Raw genomic sequence first — 12,299 nt, forward strand, 5'->3', positions numbered from 1 at the left:
AACCCCAGTAAATTCACTGCCATCTGTCGACACACTTTAAAACTAAAAATTAAGATTTATAAAAATACGTTAAAATGTATTTAAATATAGATAAATGATTTTTTTAAATGCATTAATTATTTTTATGATTTTGACCCATGTTTTTTCACTGATATGCGTTAAAATTGTTAAATAACAAACGAAACAGTCAACGCCATCTATACGACAGTGGGCCAAAACCAGTGACGCCCTCTGAACGAGAATCAAATTTTCTTGATTTTCGAGGCACGTTTTTTCCTTAGACTGTAAACATCTATTACGGAGTTATATCTATCTTTGGTTTGACCTAAGGAACAATCGTGCCAAGCGGCATCGCCTGAGACTAAAGTGCATACTGTTCCATACATTTGCTGTCACTACTCGTACTTACCCTACTACCAGTAAAAAAAATGACAATATGGCGGACGCGGCGTCGGATTATTTCGCTAAATATTTAATTTTTTCTTTGTAAGTATGATGAAAAACATTGTGTGTAACTCCGGGGGTAAAAATATTGCAAACTCGAGTCTATAATTCACTCCAGCCTACTGCTGTCGTGACTATATAGACCTCATTAGCTAAATTTTACTTACCCCCCTCGTTGCACAATGTACTATTAATTTAAAAAAAACCGGCCAAGTGCGAGTCGGACTCGCGCACGAAGGGTTCCGTAACATTACGCAAAAAACGGCAAAAAAATATACGTTTGTTGTATGGGAGCCCCACTTAAATATTTATTTTATTCTGTTTTTAGTATTTGTTGTTATAGCGGCAACAGAAATACATCATCTGTGAAAATTTCACTGTCTAGGTAGCTATCACGGTCAAAATACCTCTGGAAGTCTTCTCACGGAAAAGGCAGCTGTGCTTAGGAGATGGAGAGAACACTTTAGCGATCTCCTGAACATTCCGCAAACAGCCGCGGAAAAGCTGCCCATTTACTTTGACGTTGAAGAACGATTACAGTCGCCTACCTACTCGGTTAGAAGTCCAGCGGGCCATGCGTTGCCTGAAGAATAACAAGGCGCCGGGGCTTGATACTATTACCTCAGAGTTACTCAAAAAAGGAGGCAGCGATCTCGAGGAGCGAATGTTTAGACTCGTATCTATGATATGGGAAGAGGAAAAGATGCCTGAAGATTGGAATTTAGGTATTATTGTGCCTATCTTCAAAAAAGGAAATAAGAGCATCTGTAGCAACTAAAGTGTTATCAGGAGTCGTGTATAAGCGCCTCTGTGGCTATGCTGAAGAGATATTAGGAGAGTATCAATGCGGATTTAGGCCTAACCGCTCTACTGTAGATCAGATGCACCTACTGCGGCAAACACTGGAAAAGGCATACGAATACAACATCGACCTGCATCACATGTTTGTGGACTTCAAGCAGGCATTTGACAGTGTTAACCGTGCACAAATACTCTCCAGCATGCTGTGTTTGGGTGTGCCAAGCAAGTTGGTTAGACTTGTTGATGCCACTTTGAAACACTCCAAATCCGTCGTGGCAATACAAAACAATTTATCTGAGCCTTTTGAGATTCGTTCGGGAGTGAAGCATGGAGATGCGCTTTCGTCCATAGTTTTCAACCTGGTACTTGAGGCTGCAACACATAAACTAAACATCAATGGACTGATCGACTACAACACCACTCAGCTTGCTGCATATGCTGATGACATTGTCATTACCAGTAGGTCGAGAAACAGAATGGCCGATCACTGCCTCAACCTACAGACAGAAGCCGCTACGTTTGGATTACGTGTAAACGTATCCAAGACTGAGTACCACGCGACATCAAGGCGGACTGGACTGCCAACAAACATCTCTGTCGGCAATCAAGACATCAAAGGTGTGAGCAGCTTCAAGTATCTAGTCTCCAAGGTCGACGATTAACTCTCAGAACAGAACTGACGAAGAGATAAAGGCCCGCATTGCTGCTGGGCACAAATGTTTCTACGCATGTAGGAAACTTTTGAGCTCTAAACTGCTTAGCATACGATCTAAACTTATTATCTATCGTACCATCATCAGACCTGTCGTGATTTACGCCTGCGAAACATGGACCTTAACTCAGAAACACGAACTAAAACTTGCAGTGTTCGAAAGAAAAGTGCTCAGAAAGATCTATTGTCCTGTAAAAGAACATGATATCTACCGTCAACGCATGAACCACGAGTTGGATTTACTCATAGAGCACGAAAACATCGTCAGGTTCTGTAAGTCGCAGCGGCTGAGATGGGCGGGTCACCTTGAAAGGATGCCGGACAAGAGGGCAGCAAAAGTAATGACAAGGTGGACGCCGCAACAAAAAAGACCGCATGGGAGGCCTAAGAAGCGTTGGATGGATTGTGTAGAGGAAGATCTAAGGAAGATGGGAAAGTTTACCAACTGGAAGAAGGTCGCCAAGCACCGCGACAACTGGAGGAAGATTGTAGAGGAGGCCAAGACCCACAAAGGGTTGTAGCGCCAACGGAAGTAAGTAAGTAAGCTATCACGGTTCATGAGATACAGCCTGGTGGCAGACGGACAGACTGACAGACAGACAGACAGCGGAGTCTTAGTAATAGGGTCCCGTTTTTACCCGTTTGGTATGGAACCCTAAAAGTCAATAAAACTTACTTAGAGCAGGCTCTAAATTCCTTATTAATATTTGTTTACCTACTTCGGGAGTTAGATAGAGTTAGACCAAGAAAAGTGCAACGATTTTAATTATTTTTGAAAGCATACGCAGTGCAAGTTTAGTGTTATTTATACGTCATAGTTTAATAGAAGTTTGACGTTTAAAATAACACTTGCACTGCGTGTGCTATCAAAATCGTTGCAGACTTGTCTTGGGCTAACTCTAACGTAAAATCTGGGTTTCATCACGGTAAGCGCTTACTAACAATTGCACATGTACCTATCTAATGTAAATATCATTCAATTATCCGATACCTTTTCGCGGCATTGGCACCCTACTCAATTAACGCGGTCTGAGGTTTTCCTAAACAATATTTACGAGATGTGTTTATAATATCAATTGACAGTATGTACCAATACGTGTAGGCAGTGCCAATTGAGAGTAGGTATGTACTAAAACCTAACCTACCTAGGTTTTTAGGATGCCGAATAAAAAAAAACCTAGGTTTTCGAAATTGTGTTGTCTAGCTAGGCCGTAATTTAATTTGTAGGTTACACCTTACTGTGTATTCTTATATTGGCATGAATATTAAAGTAGGAACAATATTTAAGGCGCTTCGCGCAGCTTTTGGCCAAAAACTGTTACTTTTTAGAGCTTATAACTTCTAAATGAGTCAACAAAAAATTATGAAAAAAATATATATAATCTTCACTCTACTATGCACAACAATTGTAACATTTGACTTTTTTCCTGAAATTTGTAGTTTCACCGAAAAAAAATATAACACGACAGGCCGGTTTGCGGCTAACTTTGCTTATAACTACTAAACGGCTTAATCGATTTTTTTTTTTTTAAACTTACAAAAATGTTTTAACAGGTTCTACAAATGCAACATAGCTTTTGTTAATCAAAAAATATTTTCTTAAGAAATCGAACGTTTTTCCACATTTCATGCGTATGCAGCCTGAAAATGGCGTGGCCGGCAGTCTTGTGCCAGCTTTGAGACGAGGAGGCTGTGTCGCTCGTCGCTCCGTGCCTTCCTTGCACTATGTTCGCTTATGCACAAGCAAAGTGCTATAATATCGGAGTTATTGTGGCCAAAGAATAAATAACTGCAGAGCGCTGATTTGGTTGCGACGCGCATTAGCGAGCACAACACGGTATTTTGCGGTCTATTACAATGAATGTAATGATAATATTCGTATATATTATACTATAATATACGTATGTTTGAGAAAACTTCATTTGAAATAAGTTTGTAATAATGTTTTCTAACCGACATATTATAATGTCATTCAAGTTTTAAGTTTTGAATAATGTTCCATTCCATCTCGAAACAATGAATAATTGATTTAACATAAGCTATAGTTAACGCTATCTCTACTGAGCTCGTTCACTTACTTGTACTAACAATGGCATTCTGTTAAACAAAAGCCATTATTTCTTTTGTGTGAGCGCGTGGCCTTTGTGCCTGAGCACGTGGCCATTGTGTGTGAACCTAGTAGAAAAACGGCATGCAGTAGTGTTTTTTACGAAAACACTATGTCACAGGAAAAAAATAGTTCCGACTATAACTAATAGTTTTAAATTGATTACCTATTTTATTTATCAACCAACTACTCGAAAAAAACAATAGTTAATAGTAAGGTAACTATTCTAAAAATGTAGTACTTAGTTTACAAGTTAATTATTAATTTATTTATTTATTTAATCTTTATTGCACAAAAGAAAATACAATCGTACAAAAGGCGGACTTAATGCTAGTTAATGGCATTATTTATATTTATTAATTTATTAAAGAGATAAAAAAACTATAAACGCACTATTCATTAATATATTTTTAACCGACTTCAAGATTTCAAAGGAGGAGGTTCTCAATTCGGTTGTTTTTTTTTAATGTTTGTTCGTCCATAACTCCGTCATTTCTGGACCGATTTTGAAAATTCTTTTTTTGATTGAATGTATATACATACAGATTGGTCCCGTTTTTGTCAAAAAGCAGTTCTGATGATGGTATCCATGAGAAATCGAGGGAACTCCTCAAATGTTAAAGGCATGTAGTGATTTTTGCATTTTTTTCAACAAATCCAGCATTTCCATTTTAAAAAGTGACATTTGATGAAGTGGAACTGCTGATAGTGATCAGAATGGAACTCTTTAATGACGCATAGTTTACGTTTGGCGATTTGTCCTCTTCTTTATGTTTGTTAAGCAACTTTAAGTTTTTAAGACATATTTTTGTCAAGCTCGAGTTCTGATGATGAGACCCACGAGGAACCGAGGGAACTCCTCAAATGTGAAAGGCATACATATAGTGATTTTTGTATTTTCATCAACAAATCCAGCATTTACATTAAAAAAAGTGACATTTGATGAAGTGGAACTGCTGATGATAATCAGAATGGAACTCTTCAATGACACATAGTTCACGTTTGGCGATTTGTTGTCTTCCTTATGGACCCAGACCCAAACTTGGACCCGGACTCGGACCCGGACCCGGGTCTGGAGGTCTGGACATGGACCCGAACTCGGACCCGGACCCGGACCGAACTCAGACCCAAACTTGGACCCAGACAGCCGGACACGGACCCGGACTCGGATCCAGACCCGGACCCGGAAATGCTACTAGAAAAGTGGGTTAGGTGGGTGGGTGGGTTTTGAACTGCGAATCTCACAGAACAGAACTGCTATCAGAAAAGTAGGTTAGGTTAGAACTGCGACCCTTACAAAAACGAAATGCTACTAGAAAAGTGGGTGGTTTTACCTGCTTTTCTACATAATTAGGCAAAAGATGCTGTCTTTTTCATTTCATTGTCTGGAATCTAAGAGTGCGACATCAACAATAAGTGAACTTTCTGCGGCATCCCCCATTGAAGTCGGTTATTTTTTTCTTAAAAATTATTTAAGTTTCGACCTCCACTAAATGCATAATCTACTCATACTCAAAGGACAAAATAGCTGCAAAGCAGTCTTTGCATTCAAAAGATACACAAATACGAGTATAGCGCCATCGGCGCGCCTCTGGGCTGTCTTATTATATTCTTTGAACCTCGTTGCGTGCCGCGAGTCAAAATTCACGTACGATCGCAGTGAGCGGAGTGCGGGGTGAAGCGGGTACATTTGCCCAGACGCTCAAGGCCAAATCAGCGAGAATCGTCTTAAAGCCTTGTTATGCTCTCGGCGCTGCGCTGCGTCAGCTGCGTGGCGTGCGCGGCGCGAGCGCAACCGGTTCGTTAATCCGGCCGGGCGGCTCCGTCACCGCAGTCCGACCGGCGCGGCGCGCACAGGCGCGCAGGCGCGCGGCGCCGGGTCAAACGCTACAACGCTACACATTGACATTCCGCCCAATGTCGTCACGTTGCTTCGCGCCTTTCCAATCGTTATTACACTTATTACTAATTGCTACCGCGTACTCGTAATTACCTGAATACATGCACATTGCACGCGGCTATTTATAGACCGATCTGAATAGTATCGTCACTTCTCATGCTTGTTATAGCTAGGTGCGAAACATTAAGAGGAAACAACTAATTATATTTCCGATAAAGTTAAGTAAGTCCGTTACCTAAAAACGTAAGACGAATTTAGGCACCATTTATCCGTCGGTGGTGCAGTTAAACACAATACACTTCAGCGGACAAAAAAATACTCTTAACGAACTCACATGTAAACACAGTAATGTATTTATTCTTCTTTAACGCGTATAAAATGATAGTTATGGTTTTTTTATGTCTACGATATTGTTGTAAGCCGTAATGCATGTGTAAATAAGCATCGCGGGCAGTGAATTAATTTTCCACGTATGGGCTTAGCGGGGCCGCTGCCGTGCCGGCGCGGCGCGGAGCTCGGAGCCCCGAGGCGCTCGCGACGGGACGGGAGCAGTGTCCAAGCAGCGCCGGCTTGCCGCACCCGCCGGTTCGGTTGCCGCACGCCTTTACTTTAATATTTGGACGTCATTCATCATTCCTATTATATACACAGCTGACCGTCAGCTGCATACATCATTGTTTCCGCGACTGCGGTGCCGACGTGCTCGCAACGCCAACCAATTATAACGAAGTTTGTTTATAAGCCAATGCACACGACGCCACCGTTCAGTGTTTAGTTACGAAACCTTGTAATCGCGTGGGTGAAGCTAATTTAACGTTGTCAGATGTCGCCGTCGTGTTTTTGTGGGATATAATAGCGGCACGTCGTACCTATTGCAAAGCGTATCGCTTATTGTGTGGTGCGTGTGAACTGACATAAATGCAGACTATGAAATGTATAGAGATGGTGCGCCTCGGCCCCGCCACTACGGAAAGGTCTTCAACTTTCGACAGCGATAAGGTGAGGCCTCGTCGACAGTACCGTTGTAGCAGCAGAAATAAATAATGCGTGCGAATACTACTACTTAGCTTATAGCACAATCGGATTAAGTGTCACCTCGAAATCCTTCCAAAGATATCAAATTTGGTATGTATGTTAATTAAAGGTCTCTTTTTCATGTCCACACTATTTGACATTTGGGGACCTCGAGGAATCGCAGCCATCTTGGAAAATGTGTACCATCCTGGAGAAATTTTTGTTTTACTCTAAATATACGTTCTCTATGAAAATATGGTGTAAGGCAACATTAAAGCTTATTAAATTCTACACAAAAAAGTCCTAGATAACTTTGCGGAAAAAATACATCTTGTTATAGAAAATAATAGCTGAATCCAGATTTAGCTCTTATACCCTTTCAGCATAAAATTGGAGCTTCGGGGACCACGGGGATCAAACGCCATCTTGAAAAGTATGTCTTTTATGGTTTTTATTTTTTTCTTGGAATTGGGTTTAATGTGAATACTGTGTATGGCGAAAAGAAAGCTTATTAAATTCCACACTAAAAAGGTATAAAACACCATGTCCCTAAAACGGAGCTTTCTTCTAAAAATATGGCTCAGAAGTTAAGTTTTACTTAATCATCTCCTAATAAAAAAATTTTTTAAGACTAGTCAGAAAAAAATACTTGTATAATTTTTTTAACAACTTTTGGAACACAAAAACATTATCTACCCAACCACGAAAAAAAACTATGTGGAAACTTGTAAGCTTCCCTTGTAACTTGTAAGCCCTATTTCTAGAAAAAGGCTTCGTTTTTGGGACATGGTGTTATATAACTTTTTAGTGTGGAATTTAATAAGCTTTCTTTTTTCCATACACAGTATTCACATTAAGCCCAGATATTCCAAGAAAAAAAGAAAAACCAAAAAAGACATACTTTTCAAGATGGCGTATAATCCCCGTGGTCCCCGAAGCTCCAATTTTATGACACGCAAAATGGGATCCCTGAAATTGTAGGTGTCAAATTTCATTACTGTCACTATTGTTTAAACCCCATTTAAGACCTAAAATCTATTTTTAAAGTCACATTTTTAAGTTTTACACATTTTTCCTCCATTTATTTTAGTAAATTTGTATTGCATAGCACTCGTGTACCAATTATGGATCTACTGATGTCTATATATTATATTGAAATCCACTCAATACTTTAGGCGCTAGAAATAAAAATATGATTTACTATTCGGCGTCCTCAAGGCGGCTGTATTAATTTTTCTTTAATAAAACAGGTGTAAACAGGTTGTGAAGGGCAAGAGGAATCTACCGATATGTCATTTTAAAAAATCCGTCCAGTATCCTGAGCTACAGGGTGTACTGATTTTCAGTATTTAAACCCATAACCCTACTTTCTGTTTAAGTCGCAGTCGAGTAAAATGTTGATATTGGAGTAGAACGTGTACAAATGTATAGACAAAAGTGGAATTCATATTCCTCCAAGTTTCATATTAAGAGAATATCCCCTGAAAGGGTACAAGCGCTAAATCTGGATTCAGCTATTATTTTCTATAACGATGTATTTTTTCCGTAATCTAGGACTTTTTTGTGTAGAATTTAATAAGCTTTAATGTTGCCTTACACCATATTTTCATAGAGAACGTATATTTAGAGTAAAACGCAAATTTCTCCAAGATGGTACACATTTTCCAAGATGGCTGCGATTCCTCGAGGTCCTCAAATGTCAAATAGTGTGGACATGAAAAAGATACCTTTAATTAACATACATACCAAATTTCATATCTTTGGAAGGATTTCGAGGTGAGACTTAATCCGATTGTGCTATTAGTGCTACACTGTCTAGTGATCGCTGATATCGTGTATGGCGACATATATGTATTTGGATTAACATGATTACAACAATTACAACTCTAAACCTGTAGGATCATATGCTGCGATATTGTGCACTTTTCTATTTATTTAGGTAGTAAAATGTAGGTACAACATACCTAATTATGTTTTGAGTTTTATTTAATAATGTAGTTGAGTCCCGTCTTACTTATTATAATGTACGAAACACCTTTGATGGCTGCGCAAGGAAGGCCTGTCCCGTAAAGTTTTTTGACATGAACACATTAATAGGCCAAGCAATAACAAGGTATAGAGGGAAATGCTAGGAACACAATTTTTGACTCCGTAACTTTGTGTGGACTAGTTTGGAGATGAACATATCAAAAGTCCCCGACCGTAACCCTGGTGCCGGGGGGCAGAGGGGGGTTTGAAGGTAATTTTTTTCGGTTTTTCACATATCTTGGAAACTGCGTCTTAGCGACATGACTACTTAAATAAAACGAAAGCTGATTAAATTTGCTACAAGTTGAATTCAGTCAAATTTTTCGATATCTTGAATAGTTTTCGAGATATTGAAAGTTTATTTGGGGCTCTAAATTTTATCTTGATATCTACATCAATGAAGCTACTAGGCCATGTTTGGTATCGTTTTCGTATAAATCGGGAGTACCAAATTCTTTTATGGTATCGTATCACATTGACACCATTCCGAACTAAAACATATAAACTTTAAACAAGTACCTTTTTTTTACTCCTCATCACACTTAAACCGCTGAACCGATTTAGTTGAAATTTGGTATAGAGATGTTTTAAGTCCCAAGACAGGACATAAGATAGTTTTTATCACAAAAATCATAACTTGAAGGTGTGAAATTTGGTGTGAGGGGAATTCAGCTTCGCCGAAGTTGAATTCCTGAGGTTAATACTGTTTAAGTTTAGGTTTTAAGTCATGTTTGGTATCATTTTCAACTAAATCAAACATGTAGACCATCCCAAATATTATTTAAATCGGTTCACCGGTTATTGATTCCCCATACAAACTTCCACCCCATTTTTCACACCCTCAAAAGTAGATTTTGGTTATAAAAACTATCCTATGTACTGTCCCAGGACTCAAACTATCTCTATACCAAATTTCAACGAAATCCATTCAGCGGTTTAAGCGTGAAGAGGAGTTAAAAAAAAGCATTTTTTAAATTTTGTTTTTGCTTAGGAATGGTGTCAATGTTGATACCATAAATGAATTCAGCACCCCCGATTTTTACGAAAACGATACCAAACCCGGCCTAGCCGCTTCACTGATGTAAATAATCAAGATAAAAATGAGAGCCCTAAATAAACCTTCAAGAGCGGATATCTCAAAAACTATACAAGATATCGAAAAACTTGACTGAATAAAACTTGTAACAAGTTAAATCACTTTTTATTTTGTATAAGTGTTCGTGTCGCTCAGATCGAAAAACCGAAAAATGGAACCTTCAAACCCCCCTTTCCCCCCAGGCACCAGGGTTATGGGCTGGGACTTTTGATATGTTCACCTCCCAATTAGTCCAAACAAAGCTACGAAGTCAAAAATTGTGTTCCAAGCATTTCCCTCTATAACTTTTTATGAGCATTCATTTCCTGGCCTATAAGATACAAAACTTTCAGATGAGCTTATTTTATCTGTACCTAACTATATTACTACGACTAGTGATTCATATCAAAATAAACCATTTTAATGCATACATATTACACATACGTACCCTAATGCAAAAATGAAAAATTTGTTTTTTGTGAAATTTTCGATCGATTTGCCACTAATATTTTGTATTCGCAAGAAAATTAGAATAAACATTACAAAGTCATAACAAGCTCCAAGGTTTCAAAGAAGAAGGTCAAATCATCGCTGAAACCTGAAATTGTCGACAGAATATCATCGAAATATACACATAAAAAGAGAAATAAAATGACACCCTTTCATACAAAGTCGAAAAAGCATGTTAGGTATATAAGTATTCAACCCATATAACGTTGCCAAACTTTTACAAAGGGGTTTGTGTTTAGCATTATTAAAAGCGGAATTTAGTGACATTCTTGAATTTACAGAACAATTAGCTAGTCAAATAAAAATATTGGCGACAGGTGCAAATATATCCGAACATAGTGCTCGCAGAATTTTATATAGGTCTTGAAGGGAAAATATCGCTCCTGCAGTGCTCACATTACAAAATAAATTCCATACTAATATTATTAATGCGAAAGTGTGTCTGTCTATCTGTCTGTTACCTCTTTGCTGAACCGAATTAGTTGAAATTTGGTATAGAGATAGTTTGAGTCTCGGGGAAGGACATTATAGGGTAGTTTTTATTCCAGAAGTCATAATTTAAGGTGAAAATGAGGGGGGGTGGAAGTTTTTATGGGGAATCGATAAAAAGCAGATTCGATACAAAATAAGCTACCCAAATTACTAACTCCACGCAGAAGGAAGTCGCGGGCAAAAGCTAGTAATTGATAAATGTTGTAAATTATGTCTTATAGTGGAGGCAGTTATGCATCGCTCCCATACATAACCCAATTTTTTTTATTAAGCTATGTGCTTCATCACATATGTTCCTTGAGTAATTCTAAGCATTTCTAGTCCGGAAGGCAATAAGAAATGTGCGTCTAGTCGGGGAAGGCGGGGTACAAAGATGACCGCCACCCGTCATCTTTAAAAAAAAATTATTCTCGTCCTGGTGGCTACTTTGGTATCATTTTCGTATAAACCGAGGACGTAGAATTCATTGCTGATTTTATTTTTTTTCAGTTTCATAGTAATTTTACAAGAAAAACGTCAAAAGGTGAAAATTTTGATTGGAGATTTTTGCTTTGAGAGCTATTAATTTTTGTATATACACGCATTGTGTGTACACGCAATTCATACAAATTCTAAAAATATACACTTTACAAAATGATAATTGATGAACATTACTTAGACCTAGGAAGATACAGATATAGTTATGCAACGGAGGACCACAGAAAAGATTACGGTGCAACGGGGCCACGCCTTAATAAATAAACGGGTTCATCCTGTTCTGTTGTTATCGTCATTTCATCCTTTGAGATAGAGTTCTATCAAATACCTATGTAACTTCGTAATCCGTATGAGATGAATTCAGTCTAAGGAAAAAACGTGCCTCGGAAATCAAGAAAATTTGATTCTCGCACAGATGGCGCTACCACTAACCTTTGGCCTATTCTCGGCTAGATGGCGTTGATGGTTTCGTTTGTTATTTAACAATTTTGGCACATATCAGTGAAAGAACATGGGTCAAAATCATATAAAAATAATAAATACCAATAAAAAAATTATTAAGTCATGGCTTGTCCAACAGGTCTCCATCGCCATATATAAAGCGGGGTAACGCTGCTAGTGTGATGGGGACCTTCGGACCCGGCATGGCTAAGAACGAGTCTTAGTTTAAATTTATTATGTAAGTATTTCTTGAATTAATGACTTGTCACTATGTAATAAATCCATCCGTTTCTTTTCT

At 38.5% G+C, this 12,299-nt stretch overlaps 2 protein-coding genes across 25 annotated transcripts in view; one reads left to right on the plus strand and one right to left on the minus strand.

Annotated features, from left to right (window-relative positions):
• Window positions 1-12,299, plus strand: part of LOC134754821 (TLD domain-containing protein 2) — a 305,854-nt gene that overhangs the window by 257,910 nt on the left and 35,645 nt on the right. The window contains exon 1 of one of the 24 annotated variants that reach the window (XM_063691229.1): window positions 6,556-6,963. The exons of the other annotated variants lie outside the window; for them this stretch is intronic. Coding sequence (XP_063547299.1) covers window positions 6,883-6,963 — 81 coding nt within the window. The 5' untranslated portion in view covers window positions 6,556-6,882. Of the gene's footprint in view, window positions 1-6,555; window positions 6,964-12,299 lie in introns of those variants that run through there. 24 annotated transcript variants of the gene reach the window in all.
• Window positions 1-12,299, minus strand: part of LOC134754971 (uncharacterized) — a 567,282-nt gene that overhangs the window by 37,699 nt on the left and 517,284 nt on the right.

This window comes from Cydia strobilella, chromosome Z, assembly GCF_947568885.1.
Source record: "Cydia strobilella chromosome Z, ilCydStro3.1, whole genome shotgun sequence".
NCBI lineage: Eukaryota > Metazoa > Arthropoda > Insecta > Lepidoptera > Tortricidae > Cydia > Cydia strobilella.